At 45.4% G+C, this 27,711-nt stretch overlaps 1 protein-coding gene across 1 annotated transcript in view; it reads left to right on the top strand.

Moving 5' to 3' along the window:
* wdfy4 (WDFY family member 4) overlaps positions 1-27,711 on the top strand; it is a 133,190-nt gene that overhangs the window by 18,500 nt on the left and 86,979 nt on the right. Inside the window, exons 11-25 of the mRNA XM_055661558.1 lie at positions 835-1,025; positions 3,115-3,719; positions 4,809-4,899; positions 7,885-8,099; positions 9,185-9,297; positions 10,419-10,638; positions 11,796-11,872; positions 12,723-12,941; positions 14,282-14,319; positions 14,849-15,295; positions 16,078-16,309; positions 16,391-16,542; positions 19,393-19,504; positions 24,930-25,120; positions 27,012-27,164. Of these exons, the coding sequence (XP_055517533.1) occupies positions 835-1,025; positions 3,115-3,719; positions 4,809-4,899; positions 7,885-8,099; positions 9,185-9,297; positions 10,419-10,638; positions 11,796-11,872; positions 12,723-12,941; positions 14,282-14,319; positions 14,849-15,295; positions 16,078-16,309; positions 16,391-16,542; positions 19,393-19,504; positions 24,930-25,120; positions 27,012-27,164 (3,056 nt within the window). The remainder of the gene's footprint in view (positions 1-834; positions 1,026-3,114; positions 3,720-4,808; positions 4,900-7,884; positions 8,100-9,184; positions 9,298-10,418; positions 10,639-11,795; positions 11,873-12,722; positions 12,942-14,281; positions 14,320-14,848; positions 15,296-16,077; positions 16,310-16,390; positions 16,543-19,392; positions 19,505-24,929; positions 25,121-27,011; positions 27,165-27,711) is intronic.

The raw sequence follows: 27,711 nt of genomic DNA, 5'->3' as shown, positions 1-27,711 counted from the left end.
AAATGAAAAGATTGTGCAAAACACAAACAAACTGCAAACAGAATGGAACAGAATCACATATTCACATATTTATGTAATTACATAATACGTAATTCTAGGAGCAGAATTAGGCCATTCGGCCCATCAAGTCTACTCTGCCATTCGGACATGGCTGATCTATCTCTCCCTCCTCACCCCATTCTCCTGCCTTCTCCCCATAACCCCTGACACCCATTCTAACCAAATTTGTTTGGACATAATAGTTTGAATCCTCAGCATTGAGCAGAGGAGCTGATGTTGTTCGTTTGGCTTTCCTTACTGCCTGTAGTCCCTTGCCCGCTGAAACCTTCCCCCTTTTATATCGGTAATCACTCTCTGCCTCAAGACTGAACGCCACAACTGAAGTCAGTCTGATCTTCATAGTTTAGTTTATGAGTTGCGTTTATTATTGCCACGTGTACTGAGGTGCAGAGAAAAGCTTTTGTTGCGCGCTATCCAGTCAATAGGGCTCTTCAAGATAGCAGAGATATGGGGAGAAGGCAGGAAGGGGGTACTGATTGGGGATGATCAGCCATGATCACATTGAATGGCAGTGCTGGCTCGAAGGGCCGAATGGCCTATTCCTGCACCTATTGTCTATTGTCTAATAGAAAGACAATACGTGATTACAATTGAGACACTTACAGCATAGAGATACATGATAAGGGAATAACGTTTAGTGCAAGGTAAAGCCAGCAATCTTTGATCAAGGATAGTGCGCAGGTCACCATAGAGGGAGATGGTAGTTCAGCACTGCTCTCTGGTTGTGGTTGGATGATTCCGTTGCCTGAGGTCAGCTTCTCTCTCTCGGATCAGTGATTCTTCGAGAAAATGGGATGATCCCCTACATCAAGATCTTCCTTGATGACAAGTGTTATCGCAGCCATGCCCTGGCCATCTTGGAGCAGCTTTACATCGTCAATGCGGAGGAGTACATGCGCGTTGTCATCGGGGTGCTGTGTTCAGCCACGCGGGGTGAATTCATGCTGAAATTTGACCTTCTGCAGGTAATGCTAATGTATCAATTGTCTATTTTTCATTTTGTGGAGCATGAGGAATATGTTTTTGTTGCCTCTGCTTCAGTGAGATTCACCACTTAAGAGCAAATATCCCAAGTGAAAAGGAAGATTAAGAAAGGTTAAAATAAGATACAGCATGGAAAAACCTTCGGCCCACCAAGTCCATGCCAATCATCGATCACCCATTCATGCTAATTCTATGCTATCCCCCACTCCCTACATACAAGGCAATTTACAATTGACACGGGCCAATTAACCTACAAACCTGCTTGTCTTTGGGATGTGGGAGGAGACCGGCTACCCGGACAGAAACCGTGGTTACAGGGAGAGTGTGCAAACTCCACTCAGCCAGCACCAGAAGTCAGGATCGAACTCGAGTCTCTGGCGCTGTGAGGCAGCGTCTTTACCAGCTGCACCACCCTGCCACCCATCACTTTATTTGTTGCCTAGCGATAGTTGATCATCTTTGCAGCCGACATAAAAGATTGTATTTTGAGAATGAGTAAATTAAATTAATTGTATCCATTTTAAGCATGGATACATCATTAAAGTGATCCATAATTATATCCATATAGAATATTTATGTGGTTAAACTGATATATTAAGCTAAATCTTGTGTGTGCATCTAATTTAGACAAATTGTGGAGCAGTCACAAAATAATAAGGAACTGAATTTATTATTTGTGCCCCTCAGGATTCTTATTATGTTATTCACAAATTCAGATTGATTTGCTAATATATATTTAGCTGGTAACCCAAAGTAAATGTCATTATATCACCACACTATGAGGATGACACATTGAAAATTGTACACTATATTAAATTACCGAATGGGAGGTAAATTTGCTTATGTGTAACTCAGTTTGTGTGTTATAGATTGAGGTTTAAGGAATATTAAGTCACCAGGGATTAACCTTGTAACCATGTTCCAGATTGCATCAATAAGGTTATGCAAAGCCCCCCCCCCCCCCCCCCCCCTGCAAGATGTCAAAGCTATTTGCTTTACTTCCATTTAGTTTTTTTAATTGATGTTCTCTTTGTAACCTGTGTCGCTCATGAGTGACAATAATGCAGTGTTTCTAACAGATCCCAGTTTGACATGGTATCTGGCCTCTAAGCTCATGCTTTGATTTTGCATGTAGTTTCGTATCAATGAAGTATTCAAACGTCTTATTCAGAATTCAGTTCAGTTAAGCTTATTGTCACGTGTACCGAGGTACAGTGAAAAGCTTTTTGTTGCGTGCTAACCAGTCAGCAGAAAGACAATACTTGATTACAATCGATCCATTTACAGTGTATAGATAGATACATGATAAGGGAATAATGTTTAGTGCAAGGTAAAGTGCAGAAATATTGCTGACCTACTGAGTTACTCCAGCGCTTTGCGTCCATCTTTGCTACCTTCAGATCATTTATCCCACGACTATGTCTAGATCTTTATAAATCAGTGGGCCAGACATCGTATCTGGGGAACATGGATAGATGATGACCTGGGTATGGGATCCCATTTCAGTCTGAAGAAGGGTACCAACCCAAAATATCATCTTCACGTGTTCTCCAGAGATGCTGCCTGACCCGCTGAGTTATTCCAGCACTTTGTGTCTTATTGTGTAAACCAGCATCTGCAGTTCCTTGTGTCTGGATCTTTACAGGTTGGACCTGACCTGCTCACCACTGAGCTCATAGTGGAAGTTCACACTTGTCTTGTCTGGTGTTGGCAGCAGATGTCCCAGTGATCCACAACAAATGCTCTGCTGATCAATAGGTCACTGGTGACAGGGGAGTGTGTGGGGGGTGAGGGTGTGGGGGTAGTGGGCGAGGGGGGGGGGGGGGGGGGTGAGAATGGCGGGGTGTTGTGTTGACCTCTACTCACAGGTACAGGAAAAGCGGTTGGTTTTCACGCTGTATCTCTAAAGGTCTTATTTCAAAACTGTTTTATTATCCATTAAGAATTGCTGAAGTTTTAGCATCATTTTATCCTCTGATTTAAAAAATTATCCAAACGTTTTGTGTACATGGGAATTGCAAATGAGTGCGTTAACATTCTCTGATCCACTCTGATCTTCTTCCACTGTAGTCTATGTTGAATGTTCTCGGATCGGCAAAGGCTTCGTCCGCTTTCAGGACGGCCGGTGGATTCAACGCCTTGCAGTCCGTGTTGGCGGACATGGAAGGAGCACTGTGTGACGCCCCCTCCGGCCAGTGGGTCTCTGTGGATCTGACCGACATCTGGGACCTGATCGAGATGACCCTTGGCACTCTCACAGTTGCCATGCACTCTGACCCCGTCAACAGCTACTTCTTCAGAGCCCAGGGCCACTTTGACAAAATGACCGATGACTTCAGGCTCTTTGGGTGCTTCAGCAGCGGAGGGGAAAGGTTATGTTCTCCCCTGGACGTCAGTGGCTGCAGAAAGTTTAAGGAATGGCTGGACTTGGCGTACAATCCCACCGAGGACGTTCCACCCTCTCTGAGGAATTGTGTGAAGATATTTGGATTTCTGGATCGAATGGCGAAAGACATGTCTTCTCCTCATTGGCCTTCAGGGACATTTCATCCTCCAAATCCCAGTGGATCGACCAACCAAAGAGACATTGAACTTCTCTCTAGAACTCACCAAAATACATCTGATGCCAGTGAAAAGAACTCGGAGCCACCGACTGCTGGTCATGGTGAAGATAGGTAGGACCACACACCTGATATTAAATCCTCTTCGCTACTCCCTACCTCTGATCTACTTTCTTTTTAGTCATGTTACATGAGCCTGGTCTCCGCGATGTCTTCCTGACACTTCCATGCAGCCCGACTGACCATTGCACTGCCCTTCACCCAGTTTGACATGTCCACCATTGGCCACAGGTAGCAGACATTGATAGAAAACCCCTGAGTCTGAAGAAGGGTCTCGACCCAAAACATCACCCATTCCTTCAATGGCAGAGATGCTGCCTGTCCCGCTGAGTTACTCCAGCACTCTGTGAAACGTCACCTATCCATGTTCTCCACAGATGCTGCCTAACCCGCTGAGTTATGGTGCAGCAGCATCTATGGAGCTAAGGAAATAGGCAACGTTTCGGGCCGAACCTTCTGGAAATAGGCAACGTTTCGGGCCGAAACCCGGAAGGGTTTCGGCCCGAAACGTTGCCTATTTCCTTAGCTCCATAGATGCTGCTGCACCCGCTGAGTTACTCCAGCACTCTGTGAAACGTCACCTATCCATGTTCTCCACAAACTGCCTGACCCGCTGAGTTACACCAGCACTCTGTGAAACGTCACCTATCCATGTTCTCCACAGATGCTGCCTGACCCGCTGAGTTACTCCAGCACTCTGTGAAACGTCACCTATCCATGTTCTCCACAGATGCTGCCTGACCCACTGAGTTACTCCAGCACTTTGTGAAATGTCACCTATCCATGTTCTCCACAGATGCTGCCTGACCCACTGAGTTACTCCAGCAGTCTGTGAAACGTCACCTATCCATGTTCTCCACAGATGCTGCCTGTCCCGCTGAGTTACTCCAGCACTTTGTGTGCGTTTGTTTGTAAGCCAGCATCTGCAGTTCCTTGTACCTATGCGAATCACCGTTGCTGTGTGTTTAGTTGCGGAGTTGAGAATAAGTGGAATATGTTTGAAAGGTTGCAGTGAGGAGCCAAAGAGTAGCAGCAACATGGATTCATTCTTACTCCCAGCTTCTGGTTTCTCCCACATCTAGTGCTTGGATCTGCTGTGCTGTTAAACTCTTTATTCTAACCTTTGTGCTTGTCTTTATGAAGGTTTCCAGCAGACCCTGTGATAGTTCATCCAGGAGCTATATGTGTCATGCTGCATCTGTTACCAGATATGAACTGCAAAGAAAACCCGCAGGTATTTACCGTTTTATTATTATTGTCTGAATGAATGAATGAATGAAAACTTTATTGTCATTCAGATATACACCTAGACACAGTGCACCTTGAACGAAAATTTCGTTGCATTTGACTCTCCAAAATCAGGTAATAGTAAAAAGTGCTAGGTGCGTCCATAAAAATGCCTCATGTGCATGGTTCTGTTAAATAACTATATAGAAAAAGTTTTTAAAAAGTGTCGATATTTAAAAAGTTCTAGCCTCGGTTTTGTTGATTGTTCAGTAATCTTATGGCCTGGGGGATGAAGCTGTTGCAGAACCTGGTTGTCCCGCTCTTCATGCTGCGGTACCTCCTCCCAGAGTTAAGCAGTATAAACAGTCCAAATTGTGGGTGTGTGGGGGCTCTGGTAATGCCCTTAGCTCCAATCAGACAGCACTTGTCTAATACTAATTCTAATTGTCGACCAATTTTCCTGGTGGTTTGGTGCCATCAAATGTGTTCCTAATGGGCCTGTCCCACTTGGCGATGTTTCAGGCGACTGCCGGTGACTGTCATAGTCGTAGTGGGTCGCCGAAAACCTGGCGACAACCTACGTCATCCTGGCGACAACCTCCGACAGCACAGACGTCAGGAGAAGTCAAGCCACGCTCATCAGCGTCAAACCCACTGTTGCCGATAAATTTTCAACGTTGAAAATTTAGCGGGGACCAAAAAGACGCTACGACTCTTTGCGCGACTGAGGAGACAACTCACGGTGAACATGTGGCGACAAACTAGCCACTTGTAGTTTCCCAAAAAAATCACCTAAGTGGGACAGGCCCTTGACTCTTTTCAGACAGCTGTACTAAATCTCTATGTCTAAATCAGCTAAAAGGAAACTCATCAGCTGGGAAACCCTGACTTCATGAGGCAGATTTAAGAGCACAATGTTAGTGTTTAAATGGTTGAATAGCTAGATCGAGTTTTATGAAGTTGTTTTGTGTTGTATCTACTTACGGGCAAGGTTCTTGATGTGTCAAGTGGTACGGCAATTAAAACGGATAGAAAAAGAAAGGGCGATTTCTTCTGCCGAGGCAGTTACTTTAGTTTAGTTTAATCGACTTTAGAGAGAGTCAATGGAGAAACAGGCCCTTTGGCCCACCTAGTCCACACCGACCAGCGATCCCTGCACTATCCGACAAACTAGGCACAGTGTACAATCTTTAACAAAGCCAATTAACCTACAAGCCTGCTCGTCTTTGGCATGTGGGAGCAAACTGGAGCACCCGGGGAAAACGGACCACAGGTGCTGTCTGTACGGTGGTTACGGGGAGAATGTACAAACTCCAGAACCCAGTCTCTGGCGCTGAAAGGCAGCAACTCTACCGCTGCGCCACCCTGCTGCTCCACTGTGCCACCAGTTCACAAGAAGAGCGTTCAGGACCGCACTCTAGCTGGTGAAACGGCCATCCAGTTGTCTTATAAAGGGGCTGTCCCACTGTATGTCCCACGAGAGCATCCTTACCAACTGCATCACAGTATGGTATGGCAACTGCTCTGTCTCCGACCGGAAGGCATTGCAGAGGGTGGTGAAAATTGCCCAACACATCACCGGTTCCTCGCTCCCCTCCATTGAGTCTGTCCAAAGCAAGCGCTGTCTGTGGAGGGCGCTCAGCATCGCCAAGGACTGCTCTCACCCCAACCATGGACTGTTTACCCTCCTACCATCCGGGAGGCGCTACAGGTCTCTCCGTTGCCGAACCAGCAGGTCGAGGAACAGCTTCTTTCCGGCGGCTGTCACTCTACTCAACAACGTACCTCGGTGACTGCCAATCACCCCCCCCCCCCCCCCGGACACTTATTATTATTTATTCAAATCGTTTGCTATGTCGCTCTTCAAGGGAGATGCTAAATGCATTTCGTTGTCTCTGTACTGTACACTGACAATGACAATTAAAATTGAATCTGAATCCGAATCTGAATCTGATGAGCTAATTCAAGAGTTCTCCTGAGTTTCCCCTGATTCGAACTCGGAGATTTACAGTAATAGCCGCTTGTAGGTAGTCTGGGTTCTTGTGGACATTTTTCAACATGTTGAAAAATCTTCATGAGTACATTCTACGTGCTTCCACGAGTTCGATTTTTTTTTAAACTCGGGAGAGCTCTTGAATTGCCTCGTACAGTGAGACCGGCCCTAAACAGCTCACACTAGTTCTATGTAATACCACTTTCACCTCCACTCCCTGCACACAATGGGCAATTTTACACAGGCCAACTAACCAAAACAGCACGCCTTTGGCACGTGGGAGCAAACTGGAGCACCCGGAGGAAGCCCACACGGTCACAGGAGAGAATGTGCAAACTCCACATAGACAGTACGTGAGGTCAGCATCAAACCTGGGTCTCTGGCGCTGTGAGGCAGCAACTCTACCCCCTACACCACCGTGCCACCCAGCTGTATATCTATCTCTATGACTCAACAGACTTGGTACTGGAGTTGGGCGTTTCAACGCCAGCGTGTGGAGATGGGGGCTCCCTACACCAGAGCCCAGCCTGTGAATGTGGAGCAGAACAACAGACAGCCAACCATGTAATCTCTGGGTGCCCGCTCTACCACCCACCACATGGAGCTGTGTCAGGGCCTGGCAGACATTGACGCCAACAGAAACAACAACCTGGCTGCTCAACGCCCGCCTGGCTTGAGATCCAATTATTCCTTTGGTTTATTTCATGTTTCATTCGCAAGAAGAAGAATATGAATAATTAAATGTGGTACTCAGAGAAATATAATTGTAGAATAAAGTCACCATGGGTGTCAGAAGTTGTGGGTAGAAGGCAGGAGAATGGGGTTAGGAGGGAAAGATAGATCAGCCATGACTGAATGTCAGAGTAGACTTGATGGGCCGAATGGCCTAATTCTTCTCCTATCACTTATGATCTCCATAGGACGCTGAATGTTTAAATCTTCTGAATTGTCATTTTTCATGCTGTAAACAAAACCACCTTTCTCTTCCACCTCCTCCAGCTGTCCCGGGAGCTGCAGTACGCAGTAAGTGATTACATTCTATCGCTTGTCAAAACGGAACGCTGCCGCCAGACCATGTGTGGCTCTGACCTCCTGAAGATCTTGGTCAACTGCTTCAAGGAGGTTCTGGCTGACAATTACAACCCCCTGCACTTTCCGCTCATTAGGATCTTTGAGAAGCTGGCATGCCAGGCCATTGATCCACCTGTACTCAGGTACAGTCTGCATTTGTGTTCTAACTCAGTATATACGGTTACCTCAGACACACGCGCATGCACGCACATGCACCCGTGCATACATAAACTCACACTGCAGAATATTCCAGATTTAGTTTGTAAAACTATTTCAATATTGCTTTGTAAAAACTTTGGAATATTCTCTCCATCTGGTTCAAAAGTTCAAAATATTATTACATGTATCTGATACAGTGAAATCCTTTGTTTCAAATATTATTCAGAAAAAAATCATTCTATAGACAAGCACAAGCAGAATTATGCAATGATTTTAGTGCAAGAACAGTAGACTTCACCCAGGCTACAGAGTGGAGCGGCTGGGCTTGTACACACTGGAGTTTAGAAGGATGAGAGGATATCTTATTGAAACATATAAGATTGTTAAGGGTTTGAACACGCTAGAGGCAGGAAAAATTTTCCCGATGTTGGGGGAGTCCAGAACCAGGGACCACAGTTTAAGAATAAGGGGTCAGCTATTTAGAACGGAGATGAGGAAACACATTTTCACCCAGAAAGTTGTGAATCTGTGGAATTATCTGCCTCAGATGGCAATGGAGGCCAATTCTCTGCATGCTTTCAAGAGAGAGTTAGATAGAGCTGTTAAAGATAGCGGAGTCAGGGGATATGGGGAGAAGGCAGGTACGGGGTACTGGTTGTGGATGATCAGCCATGATCACATTGAATGGCGGTGCTGGCTTGAAGGGCCAAATGGCCTATTCCTGCATCTGATAGATAGATTCTTGATTAGTACGGGTGTCAGAGGTTATGGGGAGAAGGCAGGAGAATCGGGTGAGGAGGGAGAGATAGATCAGCCATGATTGAATGGCGTAGACTTGATGGGCCGAATGGCCTAATTCTGCTCCTATCCCGTGAGCATATGCACTTATGAGCCAATGTACAAAGGGTCGCCATGATTTTCCAATGCTATTTTCTGCCCTTTACGAGCGTTAAGTTCTTAAAAGTACAGAATATTATCTTGGACTCTGTGGCATCATAACACATGGTTTACATAGTTTCCTCTAATGATATATACATAATTTGACTGAGTTCTGATTGACAATTTGTAGAGAGTTCTTGCGACTTGGTGACCCGCTGAACTGTGGGATTGGAAAGCCCAAGATGGGCGCTTCATCGCGCAAAGATCAGCCTTCTCTGCCCTGGCATCAGATTGACACCAATGGTAAGGATTTGTTGGTAAGAGGGTGTGTTGTCAAACCCTTGCAGGATATAAGGATTCAATGATTCATTGATACTTTATCAATGATACTTAAAGGGCCCGTCCCACTTACGCAATTTTTTTTTGGCGACTTTTATTCTTTTGACTTTTGAGTTTAGTTCAGTTTAGAGATACAGCGCGGAAACAGGCCCTTTGGCATCGAGTCTGCGCAGACCAGCGGTGCCCTGTACACTAGTTCTATCCCACGCACATTGGGGACAATTTACTGGAGTGATATGCAGGCTGAAGGCTTTATTCAGTACTGTTCTGCCACTGAACCATCTTCCCACCAATTAGAGCGTGGTCCTGGCCTCCCATCTACCTCGTTCTAGACCCTCGAACTATCTACATTTGGACTTTATCTTGCACTAAACCTTATACCCTTGACCTATATCTGTTCACTGTGGACAGCTTGATTGTAATCAAGTATAATCATTTTGTTGACTGGATAACACACAACAAAAAGCTTTTGTACATGTGACAATAAACTAAACTCAACTAAACTAAACGGAACTACGTTCCATGTTCTACAAGCCTCGTAAACGCTAAGTTCTCCAGCGACTTGTTTGTAATTCATAAAGATGGGTTATAAGATTTAGGAGATTGAGAGGGGATCTTATAGAAACTTACAAAATTCTTAAGGGGTTGGACAGGCTAGATGCAGGAAGATTGCTCCCGATGTTGGGGAAGTCCAGGACAGGGGTCACAGCTTAAGGATAAGGGGGAAATCCTTTAAAACCGAGATGAGAAGAACTTTTTTCACACACAGAGTGGTGAATCTCTGGAACTCTCTGCCACAGAGGGTAGTTGAGGCCAGTTCATTGGCTATATTTAAGAGGGAGTTAGATGTGGCCCTTGTGGCTAAGGGGATCGGGGGGTATGGAGAGAAGGCAGGTACGGGATACTGAGTTGGATGATCAGCCATGATCATATTGAATGGCGGTGCAGGCTCGAAGGGCCGAATGGCCTCTACTCCTGCACCTATTTCTATGTTTCTATGTTTCTATAATGTATAGAACATTGATAATATTAGTGAGTGCAACACAAGGTGCTGAATTCCTGAGTTTTGTCCCTCCTTATTCCAGAGCTGGGCCGGAGGAGAAGCCATACCCGGAGAAGTTCGCTCGTCGCAAGGAACAGGCCACTCCTGGCTTACAGTCTATCCCGCCTGCCGAAGTACATGACCATCCCTCGGCACCGGGTCATGAGCCTGGTCTCCGCGATGTCTTCCCGACACTTCCATGCAGCCCGGCTGACCATCGCACCGTCCTTCACCGAGTTTGACATGTCCACCATTGGCCACGGGTAGGAGACATTGATAGAGAACCTCTGAGTCTGAAGAAGGGTCTCGACCCGAAACGTCACCCATTCCTTCTCTCCAGAGATGCTGCCTGTCCCGCTGAGTTACTCCAGCACTCTGTGTCTATCCAGGGAGTGATCAGTTTGATTGACTAATGGTTACGGATGATAGACATCATAATCAATTAATTAATTTTATTGTTATGTGAATCTGTGGAATTCTTTGCCTGTGGAATTCTTGGCTGTGGAGACCAAGTCAATGGATATATTTAAGGCGGAGATAGATAGATTCTTGATTAGTACGGGTGTCAGAGGTTATGGGGAGAAGGCAGGAGAATGGGGTTAGGAGGGAGAGATAGATCAGCCATGATTGAATGATGGAGTAGACTTGATGGGCCGAATGACCTAATTCCTTATGGCCTTATGACGTGTACTGAGGTACAGTGAAAAGCTTTTGTTGCATCTAACCAGTAGGCAGAAAGACAATACATGATTACAATTGAGTCATTTACAGTATAGATACATGATAAGGGAATTACGTTTAGTCCAAGATAAAGCCAGTAAAGTCCGATCAATGATAGCCTGAGGGTCACCATAGTTGTACATCACTGCTCTCCAGCTGGTGATAGGATGGTTCAGTTGCCTGATAACAGCTGGAAATGAATAATCCTAGAGAAGTAAGGGTCCATTCAAACAAGCAACTGAAAGAAATTAGCATTAGTAAGTAAATGCTACCAGCAAGTGAATAAGCTTAGACAATGATAAATACAAATGATTAGATCTACTACATCCCAAAGTTTTGAAAGATGTCGCTACATCAGTTCCATAGATAAAGTCTGATGTCCGCAATGAGGTAGAGGTGAATTGGACAGTACCCTAGCTTGTGGAAGGACTGATAACAGAGGGGAAGAAATCTGAAGAGAGAACAGTCTCAAATATTTAAGAATGAACTGCAGATGCTGGAAAAATCGAAGGTAGACAAAAATGCTGGAGGGTGAGGCAGCATCTATGGAGCGAAGGAATAGGCGACGTTTCGGATCAAGACCCTTCAGTCTGAAGAAGGGTCTCGACCCGAAACGTCGCCTATTCATTCGCTCCAATGATGCAGTCTCAAATATAATCAGTTCCTGAAGGTAAAGCTAACTCTTTGAATCTTTTGATAGGTGCTATTTCCTGCCCACAGTGGCCACAATATTGGGTTCCAATGCGGACTCTCCAATTGTTGGTGGGATTGGGAACGGTAAGTAGACGCTTGTACTTTATATTTTATATTATAAAGCAGGACCGGTCTCCATGCTGTAGTGTTAAGCTATAGACTGCTGTCCACATGTCCAGAGCTCACATTGTCTGAGGTTGTCTCACACCAGTCGCGGCGAGCAGGTATGGAGCGTATGTTTGGTCTCTTGCAACCAGCTTCAATAAGCTTCAAGCCAGGCAAGCAGCGAACCCTCCAGTTATCACAGGGTCTTTTAGTTTAGTTTAGAGTTACAGCGCGGAAACAGGCCCTTCGGCTCACCGAGTCTGTGCCGACCAGCGATCCCCGCACACTAACACTATCAAGTCAAGTCAAGTCAAGTTTATTTGTCACATACACATACGAGATGTGCAGTGAAATGAAAGTGGCAATGCTCGCGGACTTTTGTGCAAAAGACAAACAACAAAACAACCAAACAAATTATAAACACAATCATAACACACATATTCTTTTACATAATAAATAATGGAAGGAAAAACGTTCTGTAGAGTTAGTCCTACACACACTAGAGCAGTGATTCCCAACCTGGGCCCATACCATTTCAGGGGGGCCACAGAAAAATTTGGGGATTTAGGGGGCCACAGGTTCAATGAAGGGGGCCACTTTTTTCGGGGGGGGGGGCACAGAAAAATTAAAGAGCCCAAGGGGGCCATGAACTAAAAAAGGTTGGGAACCACCACACTAGGGACAATTTATAATTTTACCGTAGCGAATTAATCTACACACCTGCATGTCTCTGGAGTGCGGTCGCAGGGAGAACGTGCAAACTCCGTACAGACAGCACCCTTAGTCACCCTTCTGCTTTCTTGTCCTGCCTTTGGTTCCCCTCCCTCAGGTTCGCGGGGGTTCCCACCACCTGCCGGCCTGGCGCTCTCCACGTGGTTCATGGTTAACAGCTTCAGTTCTGCTTTCGATGCCCACCCTGTACGACTGCTGACGCTCTTCCGACACATGTCGAAGATGGAGAGGGACTACACCTGCCTGTCCGTCCGCATATCAGCACCGGAGCAGCTGCTGGTCATCTCCACTCACGAGGAAATGTTTGAACCTTTGGGTACAGAGTGTCGTCACTTTATCCCCCTAGCGCTGAACTATAGTTGAATGCTTTTAAGAAGGAACTGCAGATGCTGGAAAATCGAAGGTAGACAAAAGTGCTGGAGAAACTCAGCGGGTGCAGCAGCATCTATGGCCAACGTTTCGGGACAAAGGAAATAGGCAACGTTTTGGGCTGAAACCCGAAAGGGTTTCGGCCCGAAACGTTGTCTATTTCCTTAGCTTAATAGATGTTGCTGCACCCGCTGAGTTTCTCCAGCACTTTCTCCAGCACCTGTCCTCCAGCACTACCTATAGTTTAATGCTTAACATAGAAACATAGAAATTAGGTGCAGGAGTAGGCCATTCGGCCCTTCGAGCCTGCACCGCCATTCAATATGATCATGGCTGATCATCCAACTCAGTATCCCGTACCTGCCTTCTCTCCATACCCCCTAATCCCCTTAGCCACAAGGGCCACATCTAACTCCCTCTTAAATATAGCCAATGAACTGGCCTCGACTACCCTCTGCGGCAGAGAGTTCCAGAGATTCACCACTCTCTGTGTGAAAAAAGTTCTTCTCATCTCGGTTTTAAAGGATTTCCCCCTTATCCTTAAGCTGTGACCCCTTGTCCTGGACTTCCCCAACATCGGGAGCAATCTTCCTGCATCTAGCCTGTCCAACCCCTTAAGAATTTTGTAAGTTTCTATAAGATCCCCTCTCAATCTCCTAAATTCTAGAGAGTATAAACCAAGTCTATCCAGTCTTTCTTCATAAGACAGTCCTGACGTCCCAGGAATCAGTCTGGTGAACCTTCTCTGCACTCCCTCGGAAATAGGCAACGTTTCAGGACGAAGGAAATAGGCAACGTTGTCTATTTCCTTAGCTCAATAGATGTTGCTGCACCCGCTGAGTTTCTCCAGCACTTTTGTCTACCTATAATTTAATGCTTAATGCTGCCTGTTGCCAGCCAACCAACAGTCGCTTGTCCCTTTCTTTGTTTCACTTTTAATTTAATTTTATTGTCAAGTTTTCATGTACCTCTCTGTCCATCTTCAGATCCAGTGTTAAAACACATTTGTACTCCCTGGCTTTTGACCACGCCTGAGGCTTTGCTTCTGTTTGTGGTGTTTTTGATGTTTCTTTCTTTTACATGTCTTTTCCTACTATTTCTTTTGATTGTTATTTTTGGTGTGTATTAACTTTTTTGTCAATGATTAGTGATGTACAGCACTTTGTTGCAGCTTTGTTTGTTTTTAAAGTGCTCTATAAATAAAATTATTATTATTATTATTATTATTATACCTAATTGTGGGTTATGGCTGTTGGCAGATAAATAAAGTCCCCGTATGGAAATTAGCCCGCAAACAGCCGTATCGTATCTCAAAATGCTTCCTGGTAAGTATAGTATGTAGTTCAATACTGGAGTCTGAAGAAAGGTCCTGACATGAAGAGTCACCTATCCATGTTAGATCATATGCCCCGTAGCACAGGTGAGATGTGTTGCTCAATGCTTGCCTTCCCGCCTCTCTCAACATCAACATGACCCCAAGTAGTTGCAAATCTCCAACGGTGGACAGCCTGCCCATTCAGAAGTTATCTTGGTTTGGTGTCTCACTCATTGGGTCATTCTTGCTGTGTTCCCTTTCCATTCACTGATTCCTGAAGGTAGACAAAAAAAGCTGGAGAAACTCAGCGGGTGAGGCAGCATCTATGGAGCGAAGTGTCTCGACCCGAAATTTCCTTCGCTCCATAGATGCTGCCTCATCCGCTGAGTTTCTCCAGCATTTTTGTCTACCTTCATAGTTTTACTACGGTATGTAGAAGGGAAATAAGCCAAACACAAGTTGCTGGAGGAACTCAGCAGCTCATTTGGCATTAAGAGAGAGAGTCAAGTGTGTTTTATTGCCATATGTCCTAAAATGGAACAATGTTTAGTTTATCATTGTCATGTCCGTGGAGGGACTGGATAGGCGACATTTCCAGAAGGAACTCTTCCTCCGATTTCTTTGACCCAGCCGTCGCATGTCCATTCCCTCCACAGACACTGCCTGACCCACTGAGTTCCTCCCATACCTCGTGCCTTGCTCAAAATTCCAGCATCTGCAGTGTCTGTTGCGAAATAAGCCAACTGTTTACTCTGACACTTGTGTTACTAAAGCCATCTGAACTATTCTTCTTGACGTCCGCTTCAGACTGGAGTGATTCTGAGCAGGCCCAGCAGCCATCCGCACTAACCGCTGTGGAGTTCGACGTGGCCAAGTACTTGGCCATCGGTCAGTGGCACCACTTGTCTGTGACACTGACCAAGGATAGTCGAAGACACAGTGCTGTTGTCGCCTACCTCAACGGGAAAGTGATCGGAACGTCTAAGGTAGATCATGTGGCCTTTAATTTTAAATTGACATCATTTCACAAATGTACATTAGAAAGATTTAAATGATTTAGAAAGATTTAAATGATTTAGAAAGATTTAAATGATTTAAAGAACTTCAAAAAAAAAAGTCCAAAAGCATCTTGAATTAATAGATAGCAGAAAAAAATGAGTGATATGATATTTCTCAGCATTGGACTAATAGGGAACCGTGAATTTTGTTGTGGGATTCTGAAAATGAGTTTAGTTAATTGTCACGTGTACCGAGGTACAATGAAAAGCTTTTGTTGCGTGCTAACCAGTCAGCGGAAAGACAATACATGATTAAAATCGAGCCATTCACAATGGGTAGATACATGAAAAGGGAATAACATGAATACCGTTTAATACAAGATAAATGCCAGTAAATGCCGATACAAGATAGTCCGAGGTCTTCAACAAGGTAGATAGTAGTTGTGGATGAGACACACAATGCTGGAGTAACTCAGCGGGACAGGCAGCATCTCTGGATAGAAGGAATGGTTGATCTTTCGGGTCGAGACCCTTCCTTCTCTCAAGAGATGCTGCCTGTCCTGCTGAGTTACTCCTGTATTCTGTGTCTATCTTTGGTGTAAACCAGCATCTGCAGTTCCTTCCTACACAGTAGTTTAGGACTGCTCGCTGGTTGTTGGTTGGATGGTTCAGTTGCCTGATAAAATCATGCAGCAACATTCTTACTGTAGCAATGAGATTTATCATTTACTGTACACTATATAACATGGTTGTGCCTTGTCCCTCCACAGATGCAGTATATCCAGACGTTCCCTGGAATGCATTTTACTTTGGACTCATCGGCTGTGGTCGATGTTCACGGAATTATTGGAACTCCCCAGATGTGGAAGCAGAAATCGTCCTTGGCTTGGCGCCTTGGCCCAACTTACCTATTTGAAGAGGCCATTTCTTCAGACACGGTTGAAGTCATTTACCAACTGGGGCCAAACTATTTGGGAAACTTTCAGTCGGTTCATTTGCCTGGTAGGTTGGTGACCCACAGACCACCAAAATAAATCAGTCTCAGTCAGTCCCCAAACTAACTTCTCATTTCCTATTTTACAGTGAGTGATTTGACCAGCACACCAGTGCCTTCAATACTTGTGGCCGAGGAGAAAGTATCCTTTGGGATCAACGTTATCTCTTCCGAAGTGATGACCATAACAGATATACGGAAGACATTCAATGAAGTGGACAGCAGATTAATCTCAAGTGAGGTATGTATGTTCACTGAGTAGCAACAGGTCAGTACAAAGGTGGACAAAAATGCTGGAGAAACTCAGCGGGTGCAGCAGCATCTGTGGAGCGAAGGAAATAGGCAACGTTACGGGTCGAGACCCTTCTTCAGACTTAGTTCAGTTCAGCTCAGTTTAGTTTATTGTCACGTTACCAAGGTGCAGTGAAAAGCTTCTGTTGCGTGCTCAGATTCAGATTCAGATTTAATTTTAATTGTCATTGATAGTGTACAGTACAGAGACAACAAAATGCATTTAGCATCTCCCTGGAAGAGCGACATAGCAAATGATTTGAATAAATAATAATAAGTGTCCGGGGGGGGTGGTGATTGGCAGTCACCGAGGTACGTTGTTGAGTAGTGTGACAGCCGCCGGGAAGAAGCTGTTCCTCGACCTGCTGGTTCGGCAACGGAGAGACCTGTAGCGCCTCCCGGATGGTAGGAGGGTTAACAGTCCATGGTTGGGGTGAGAGCAGTCCTTGGCGATGCTGAGCGCCCTCCGCAGACAACCAGTGCTAACCAGTCAACGGAAAGACAACAGATGATTACAATCGAGCCGTTCACAGTGTACAGATACATGATAAGGGAATAACGTTTAGTGCAAGATACAGCCAGTAAAGTCCGATCAAGGATAGTCCGAGGGTCCCCGATGAGGTAAATAGTAGTTCAGGACCACTCGCTAGTTGCAGTAGGATGATACAGTTGCCTGACAACAGCTGGGAACTCAAGGAACCTTGAGCAAAACACAAAGTGCTGGAAGAACTCTGTGGGTCAGGCAACATTTCAGGTCGGGTGCCTGCTTCAGTTTGAAGGAGATTCCTGACCCAAAGCGATGCCTGTCCATTCCCTCTGCAGATGTGGGTGCAGCAGTAGAGTTGCTGCCTCACAGCGCCAGAGACCCGGGTTCCATCCTGACAACAGGTGATGGGCTGGGCTACATCTACAATGGTGGGGAGTGTGGTGTGTGTGGGACTGGGCTACATCTACAGTGGTGGGGAGTGTGGTGTGTGTGGGACTGGGCTACATCTACAATGGTGGGGAGTGTGGTCTGTGTGGGACTGGGCTACATCTACAATGGTGGGGAGTGTGGTGTGTGTGGGACTGGGCTACCTCTACAATGGTGGGGAGTGTGGTGTGTGTGATGGATTGGGCTGGGCCACATCTACAATGGTGGGGAGTGTGGTCTGTGTGATGGACTGGGCTACATCTACAATGGTGGGGAGTGTGGTGTGTGTGATGGACTGGGCTACATCTACAATGGTGGGGAGTGTGGTGTGTGTGGGACTGGGCTACATCTACAATGGTGGGGAGTGTGGTGTGTGTGTGACTGGGCTACATCTACAATGGTGGGGAGTGTGGTGTGTGTGATGGACTGGGCTACATCTACAATGGTGGGGAGTGTGGTCTGTGTGTGGGACTGGGCTACATCTACAATGGTGGGGAGTGTGGTCTGTGTGGGACTGGGCTACATCTACAATGGTGGGGAGTGTGGTCTGTGTGTGGGACTGGGCTACATCTACAATGGTGGGGAGTGTGGTGTGTGTGGGACTGGGCTACATCTACAATGGTGGGGGAGTGTGGTCTGTGTGATGGTCTGGTCTACATCTACAAGGGGGGGGAGTGTGGTGTGTGTGGGACTGGGCTACATCTACAATGGTGGGAAGTGTGGTGTGTGTGGGACTGGGTTACATCTACAATGATGGGGAGTGTGGTGTGTGTGGGACTGGGCTACATCTACAATGGTGGGGAGTGTGGTCTGTGTGTGGGACTGGGCTACATCTACAATGGTGGGGAGTGTGGTGTGTGTGGGACTGGGCTACATCTACAATGGTGGGGAGTGTGGTGTGTGTGGGACTGGGCTACATCTACAATGGTGGGGAGTGTGGTGTGTGTGGGACTGGGCTACATCTACAATGGTGGGGAGTGTGGTGTGTGTGATGGACTGGGCTACATCTACAATGGTGGGGAGTGTGGTCTGTGTGTGGGACTGGGCTACATCTACAATGGTGGGGAGTGTGGTGTGTGTGGGACTGGGCTACATCTACAATGGTGGGGAGTGTGGTGTGTGTGGGACTGGGCTACATCTACAATGGTGGGGAGTGTGGTGTGTGTGATGGACTGGGCTACATCTACAATGGTGGGGAGTGTGGTGTGTGTGATGGACTGGGCTACATCTACAATGGTGGGGAGTGTGGTGTGTGTGGGACTGGGCTACATCTACAATGGTGGGGAGTGTGGTGTGTGTGGGACTGGGCTACATCTACAATGGTGGGGAGTGTGGTGTGTGTGGGACTGGGCTACATCTACAATGGTGGGGAGTGTGGTGTGTGTGGGACTGGGCTACATCTACAATGGTGGGGAGTGTGGTGTGTGTGTGGGACTGGGCTACATCTACAATGGTGGGGAGTGTGGTGTGTGTGGGACTGGGCTACATCTACAATGGTGGGGAGTGTGGTGTGTGTGACGGACTGGGCTACATCTACAACACTCTGACAAGCTGTGTATATCTCTGTATATATCCATCATTGTCTCTATGATTTACCATCTCACTACCGCTGAGCTACTGTGGGACACACTTTTGTTGTGGTGAAGATGCAATCCATGAGCAAGTTATGTTGATTGGTGGTACCAGGGTGGAGTTTCAGAGCTTCTCTCTGCTCCCACTGTTGTTCAAAGCGCTGGAATAAGCAGCGTAATTCATTGCATGTGTTAAAAACAAAATTGAATTTGTCTCCCTAATAGCTGTTCATCAAGGGCTCGAGAGATACTGATTTGCTTTCAGTTTTCTGCTACTAATGCTGGCGTGTTCATTTTCCCCTTTTGTTGCGGGCAGTTGGGGATTTCTTCGCGAGATGACGCGATGCCCATTGTCCTGGTGAAAAACACTGCCAGCCATCTCCCCGGGTCAGCCCGCACTATCGGCGCGGCTCTTGCATGCTTCTCTGGTAAGAAACGTGAAGTCATTTTACTGCAAATTAAAATAACAACATAATTACAGTAAAGACGGGTTAGTTTCATGTATTTTGTGTTTATTGTGTGTGGTGTTTTTTTTTACTGTTGCCGGAACAATTTCCCTCTTGGGATAAATACAGTTCTATCGAATCGTATCATAATTTAGTTATGCAACAGATAATGAACTAACTTTTAGTCAGTAATCTGGGATGTTAACTTAGAACCTTGAACACTACAGCACAGGGACAGGCCCTTCAGCCCACAGTATCATAGAAACATAGATAATAGGTGCAGGAGGAGGCCATTCGGCCCTTCGAGCCAGCACCGCCATTCATTGTGATCATGGCTGATCGTCCCCTGATCAATAACCCGTGCCTGCCTTCTCCCCATATCTCTTGACTCCACTAGCCCCTAGAGCTCTATCTAACTCTCTCTCGAATCCATCCAGTGACTTGGCCTCCACTACCCTCTGTGGCAGGGAATTCCATAAATTCACAACTCTCTGGGTGAAAAGGTTTTTTTCTCACCTCAGTCTTAAATGGCCTCCCCTTTATTCTAAGACTGTGGCCCCTAGTTCTGGACTCGCCCAACATTGGGAACATTTTTCCTGGCATTTAGCTTGTCCAGTCCTTGTATACTTTTATATGTTTCTGTGAGATCCCCCCTCATCAGTACTTAACGTGATGCCCAGACTAACTATTACCTGGCTGAACATAACCCATATCTCTCCATCCACTGCAGATCCATCTGCCTATCCAAAAGCCTCTTAAAAGCCAGGGTCTTATTTGCCTCGTACACCACTCACTCCTGGCAGCCCAGTACCATGCCCCACACATCTCCAACTTTGCCCCCTCACCTAAAGCTACACCCACTAATCTTTGATGTTTCCATCCTGGGAAAAGGCTCTGTCCCTCTATCTGTCCTATGACAATGTTATATTGTGATGGTGATATTGCTCATCACTGTTTGCACAAGTCTCATGAAGGGTTATCTTATCTGCCTCTCTCCCTGTCGGGAGAATGTTACCATAGGCTGGGCTGTGTTGGCCCTCTTCACCTCCACTCCACACACTAGGGGCCAATTAGCCTCAATCCATGTGTTTTTCTTTACATCTTTTGTTGTTGGTGGGGAGGAATTTCTCTGCGAGGAGAGACACACACACACACACACACACACACACACACACACACACACACACACACACACACACACACACACACACACACACACACACACACACACACACACACACACACACAATGCCCATTGAGCTGCTGAACGGCACTGCCAGACAACGTTACGTATAGGCTTTGTGTGTAATTCTTGGCACGTCTTTGGGAGGAAACCAGAGTATGGATGTGGCAACAGGGAGAACATGCAAACTCCACACAGACCGTGGACCCGCACACACTGGGCACAGGGACCGGGTGTGTGAGCTTACACCATGTATTGTAGCATCTGTAAAAACATCTGGCAGATCAGCGGCCCAGCTGAGCACTCTTCTGCCCTTTGTTTAAAAATGTCTGAAGATATTATTCAATGCAAAACAGGTTCTTATGGCTAACATAGACACAGAGTGCTGGAGTAACTCAGCGGGTCAGGCAGCATCTGCGGAGAACATGGATAGGTGACGTTTCACAGAGTGCTGGAGTAACTCAGCGGGTCAGGCAGCATCTATGGAGCTAAGGAATTAGGCAACCTTTCGGGCCAAAACGCTTCCGGGTTTTGGCCCGAAACGTTGCCTATTTCCAGAAGGGTTTCGGCCCGAAACGTTGCTATTTCCTTAGCTCCATAGATGCTGCTGCACCATAACTGAGTGGGTCAGGCAGCATCTGTGGAGAACATGGATAGGTGACGTTTCACAGAGTGCTGGAGTAACTCAGCGGGTCAGGCAGCATCTGTGGAGAACATGGATAGGTGACGTTTCACAGAGTGCTGGAGTAACTCAGCGGGTCAGGCAGCATCTGTGGAGAACATGGATAGGTGACGTTTCACAGAGTGTGGAGTAACTCAGCGGGTCAGGCAGCATTGATTAGTAGTGGTGTCAGAGGCTATGTGTAGAAGACAGGAGAATGGGGTTAGGAAGGAGAGATAGATCAGCCATGATTGAATGGCGGAGTAGACTTGATGGGCCAAATGGCCTAATTCTGCTCCTATTCCTTATGTCCTTATGACCGTATCTCTGGAGAACATGGATAGTTGACGTTTCGGATCAGGTCTTTTCTCTTCACTGCATAAGTGCAGCTGACCTGATGGTCAAACAGCCAATGATGTGGACATTTACACCAATGGATGCTGGAATCTGGAGCAACTAACAATCTGTTGGAGGGCAATCAGACTGAAGAAGGGTCCTGACCCAAAACGTCACCCAGCCTTTCTCTCCAGTGATGCTACCAGACCCCACTGAGTTACTCCAGCATTTTGTGTCTATCTTCAGTATAAACCAGCATCTGCAGTTCCTTCCTACACAGGTTCTTACGCCTGTTGGTAAGACAGTCACAATCACAATCATACTTTATTAGCCAAGTATGTTTTTGCAACATACGAGGAATTTCATTTGCCAAGTCAGTCATACAAATAAAAAGCAAGGGAACACACAAAATACTTAATAATAATAATAATAATAATAATAATTTTATTTATAGAGCACTTTAAAAACAAACATAGCTGCAACAAAGTGCTTTACATCACTAATCATTGACAAAAAAGTTAATACACACCAAAAATAACAATCAAAAGAAATAGTAGGAAAAGACAGGTAAAATAAAGAAACATCAAAAACACCACAAACAGAAGCAAAGCCTCAGGCATGGTCAAAAGCCAGGGAGTACAAATGTGTTTTAACACTGGATTTGAAGATGGACAGTGAGGGGGCCTGTCTGATGTGCAATGCACATTCTAACATAAACATCCACCACAGTGACTCCTCCACATTCCTCACTGTGATGGAAGGCAAAAATAGTTCAATCTTTTCCCTGATCACGCTGATTGGTGTTACGTTGACTGATTTGAAATTGTACCTGATTAGTTAGACTATTTTGAAACATCTACATTGAGCTGCTTAAGCCATTAAGTAAATACAAGTATTTTTTAAATATCTTTTTTTTAAATCTTTGTAAGAAAATGCTGCTGTTATAATTTGAATCCTTATGATTATATATGTCTCCTGTATCATGTCTGGGGAAATCCAACCATGTACTCTTCTGTGGTTTTCTAATATTTGTATAGATACATATCTTCCAAACTGGCAAAGTCTTGGCTAATTTGTCACTGGTGCATGGGACCCCATTATCACCATCGGAATGGGTGTAGGGGATCAACAAATAAGTCAGTGTGAGAGGCTTGCTGAAGGATTGACACGGGGCCCAGGAGTTTGCAGAGATTGATAAGGGAATTGTTTTGAAGATAATCCTTACTATTTATTTGATTGCTGTAATTAGTCCTTGGAAATTGTTCCCTTTGTCTTTAGAATGAGGTGACAAAGCGAGGTCCCAAATGCCCAGCGCAAGTGAAAGGCCCCTTGATACAATTTGTAATGAGCGGAACTACTAAAGGCTGAGGGTCTGGACAAATTGCACAGACTAATTTCAGCACCATTATTTACCCCATGCTGTGGTAGCATTCTGTTATAAACAAGTCATCAAGACCTTCTAGATCTTTCTGCTGAAATATTCTGAAAAGGTTTATTTTATTGTAGCAATTACACTGTGTTCTATTCCCTTTTGAGAAAATCCTTTAATTAAAAAAACAAAGTCTATCAATACTTTATCCTGGCATGTATGAATTGATTGCACCCTTAATATTAATGTTTCCAGTTATATTGCACTGTAGTGCTAACTTGGCTCAATGGTAACGCACTAGCCTGAGTCAGAAAGTAGCAAATTCCAGCTGAACTCTGCCGGATCCAAGAGCATCCTGGCCAGATCTTGTGTAGAACACAGAATGCTGGAGTAACTCAGCGGGTCAAACAGTATCTCTGGAGGACATGGACAGGTGGCGTTTCAGGTTGGGACCCCTCTTAAAATTGATTGTAGTAGAGGGGGGAGAAAGCTGGAGGTGGGACAAGGCTCGGCAAGTGACAGATAGATTGAGCAAAGGTCTGAAGACGGGTCTCGACCCAAAACATCACCTATTCCTTTTCTCCAGAGATGCTGCCCGACCCACTGAGTTACTCCAGCATTCTGTGTCCTTCTTCGTGCGATAGATGGATACAGGTGAGGGAGATTTTGAATGGCAGATGGGTGCATAAAGGTTAGAGATGAAAAGAAAACAAAAGATATTTTAGCTTTGGAGATACAACGTTGAAACAAACAGGCCCTTCGGCCCACCGAGTCCGAACCGACTAGCGATTCCCGCACACTAACACTATCCTACACACTAGGGACAATTTACAATTTTACCAAAGCCAATTAGCCTACAAACCTGTACGTCTTTGGCATGTTGGAGGAAATTGGAGCACCCGTAGAAAACCTACGTGGTCACGGGGAGAACGTACAAACTCCGTACAGACAGCACCCGTAGTCAGGATCGAACCCGTGTCTCTGGCGCTGTGAGGCAGCAACTCTACCGCTGCGCTACTGTGTCCCACCCCCCCTCTATAAAGGTGAGTAAAGGGGGAAAGCTGGAAAAGAGAGATGGTGTTGGGACAAAGTGGCAAGTGATGGGTGGATACACGTGAGGTGGTGGCAGGGGGGTGAGTGGCAGATGTGTGGAGATGGTGACAAAGGCTAGAGGTGACAAGGAGGCATTAAAGATGTCGGATACGGAGTGAGGAGGAGTGGAATGTAACGTTTATTCCACTTCTTATCTCACACCCATTTGCCCCCTTGTCCCTGGCCTTCGTCCACCCATCTCCCAATTAAAGATCTCCCTCATCTGTGTCCACTTGCAGGCGTTGCCCACCCTCACCTCTCCTGTTTACTCGCCCCCTACTACAATCAGTCTGAAGAAGGGTCCTGATCCTTTCATTTCATTCCCTATTAAAGTTAGTTCCACCCCGGTCATTCCTTCTTCTCTCCGCTCCCGTCCGGCAGAAGGTACAGAAGCTTGAAAGCGTGCACCACCAGACTCAGGAACAGCTTCTTCCCCTCTGTTATCAGACTTCCGAACGGTCCTTCCATAAGCTAGGGTACTGTCCGATTCACCTCTACCCCATTGTGAAAGTGGGATAACATTGAACTAGTGTGGATGGGTGATCGATGATCGAAATGGACTTGATGGGCTGAATGGGCCTATTTACAAGCTGTATCTTTATATCAACCAATCCACATATGTTTTGTTTCTTTCTCTGCAGATGCTGCCAGACCCGCCGAGTGTTTACATCGTTTTATTTTTTACCTCCGCATACTTTTATCTTTAAACTTCTGGGTTTGAAGCTCGCGATGTGTGAACACTGAACTGCCTGGGTTTATCTTTCAGGAGTCAGAACATTTGTTTCCAGTCCTGCTGCCAACTGCTTACAATTCCTCGGTGGTCCTGCTGTGATATTAGGCCTGGTTGCCATGGCGTCTGATGATGGTGAAATGTATGCAGCTATTAAAGTTCTGATTTCCGTTCTGAATGGCAGTACGCTCTGCGAAAGGGAGATGCAACGTATTAAAGGCTACAGGGTAAAATGACCAATTTAGAAATGATTAAATCCATATTGGCTGCCCGAGTTAAACGCTATTACGGAATTCTAAAAGACGTATTAATCTTCAAAGTTCATAATCATTCTGAAGGTCAATTAGAATCTGTTATCAGTTGATTTTTGACGATAATCTTGTAAATATTATGTCAGATTATTTACTTTTCCAATATTGGATAATTATGACCTCCATGGAAGTCAAATGTAAGAAAGATGATTAAAATCTTTCCCTAAAAACTGAACCCCAACTTGGGTTCAATTTAATGCATGGTATGATTTTCCTCATGTTTTGAAGTGTTCTTGCCTATAGCTTGTTCATGGCAAACAATGATTTATTCTTGTGAAGTTGTGATTTCCCCTTCATACCTCCTGCTCAAGATGACACCACTAGCCATGGGCACCAAATGTTGGAGTAAATCTATGACCCGTTGAGTTACTCCAGCATTTTGTGTCTATCTTCATTGTAAACCAGCATCTGCAGTTCCTTCCTGCACATACCACCAGCAACCTGCCAGCTCATTTGCCAACATAAGTTGTCTGAGAAGGTCATGTCTCGCGACCATTGTTGATCACTCCCGGTTAAATGTCTCGACCCGAAACGTCACCCATTCCTTCTCTCCAGAGATGCTGACTGTCCCGCTGAGTTACTACAGCTTTTTGTGTCATTGCTGATCTCTCTTTCCCTATCTGTGGAATTATTGCTTAAAACAAGGAGGTGCCAATTTGTTCTGGCGAACCCCATCCATCGTGCCATTACAACATGCATTTTGTACACCAAAGTCCAATGTGTGTTTCTAGACTTAAGCTGTCAGGAATTAAGTTATGTTGCTAATAAAATATCGTCTGGGTCAGTCAATTGAAGAATGCTGCTATTTATTAGATTATTGTCTTTAGTTACACAACATACAATTATCAACTGTTAATAATACTTCTATTTTTTAATGCTTTGTAGTTCAAGTTGAACAAAATCAATGAATTGCTTCAACCCAGGGATAACAATTTGATTGGCTTCCTGTGTTCTTCACGGTATTGATTCGAAATTAGACAACTTAGATCAAAATAAATATTTAAACTCAGCACCAATGTTGAGTGAATAGTCTTGCATATAAATAATCCAAATAGAAAAGTTGCACCTTTCTGTGAGAATGTCCTAGTTATTCCTGTTGCAAAATAATCCAGTCTTAAAAATTGCCCTTGGACACTTTTAGTTTGCAGTAAATAAATATTTAAATTATTTGAACTACAAAGTCTATGTGTTTCAATGTCGAGGTAAAATAGGGAAACAATTACAAGGCTTCCGATAACTTCCTTTTGACAATTAGAAGTTGTAAATAAATGTTGAATTTTCCACTTATTTAAGTTCAGTCATATAATTAAAACAACAGTGTCAGGAGCAGGACAGTGGCTCAAAAGAGGGTGGCACAGTGGCACAGCGGTAGAGTTGCTGCCTTACAGCATCAGAGACCAGGGTTCGATCCTAACTCTGGGTGCTGGCTGTACGGAGTTTGTACGTTCTCCCCCTGACCACGTGAGCTTTCTCCGGGGGCTCCGGTTTCCTCTTATATTCTGAAGATGTGCAGGTTTGTAGGTTAATTGGCTTCTGTAAATTGTCCATAGTCTGTAGGATAGACCAGTGTACGGGCGATTGGGCTGAAGGGCCTGTTTCCACGCAGTATCTCTAAACTAAACTTAAGGAAGATGGTTCAAGAATTGAAAGTTGGACTATCAGGTCATTTTAATGAAAGGCTGTGTATGTGAAGCTCTAATCTTTAGTTTCTGATGCTCTGTGACAGTTACATTGTGCTGTGACTTTATCTCCTGCCTGTTGTGCTAAGGCCAATGTGGTCATGTTTAACTCTGCCCATTCCACACAGCTGTTGGCGCTGCTACTTAAACGGAGAGCACGGCTTCTGAACGCCAGGATCTTCCAGCTGGTCCTCACCATAGTTGGCACGGTGGAACTAGGCCGTGGAACGTCCACAATTCACAACCAGTCTGCTTTCAGGGACCTGCTCTGTGACTTTGAGGTGAATGGACTTTGAAAATAATGTCAGCTAAGGCTCGTCTTGTCATTGAATCTTGCGGGTTGAAGCCATAATGACTCTGTTTATGACAAGGAATCTGCAAATACACTCTTATAGAACATAAAGCAGGACAGGAACAGGCCCTTTGGCCCACTATATCTGTGCCAACCCAACCAATTTTAATTACCCCCACCTGCCTGCACACAGTTTCTAACCTCCTATCTCCAGCTTGTTTATGTACTTGTCTAAATGTAGTTATCATAATTACTCCCACCACTTCCTCGCCAAAATCCCTCATTGTTCTCCCCCCACCCTCACAGCCGTTCCCTAGACCAGTGATTCACAACCTGGGGCCATCCATGGCAAATTTCATGGAGCCACAGAAAGACTTTGGGATTTAGGGGGCCACAGGTTCAATGAAGGGGGCCACAGAGTTACCTCCTAAATTGCCTCCTAAATTTCAGTTCTAATAAATTTAAATCTAAGTAGTTGAAATATTGTTGATGTTTGTGGAATAGAATAAAAGAGGATATATCTGCAATTAATAGAC

Source organism: Leucoraja erinacea, chromosome 34 (genome assembly GCF_028641065.1).
Source record: "Leucoraja erinacea ecotype New England chromosome 34, Leri_hhj_1, whole genome shotgun sequence".
NCBI classification, from domain to species: domain Eukaryota; kingdom Metazoa; phylum Chordata; class Chondrichthyes; order Rajiformes; family Rajidae; genus Leucoraja; species Leucoraja erinaceus.
Note: the sequence above shows the minus strand (reverse complement) of the source record. Positions and strands in the feature narration are given on the sequence as shown.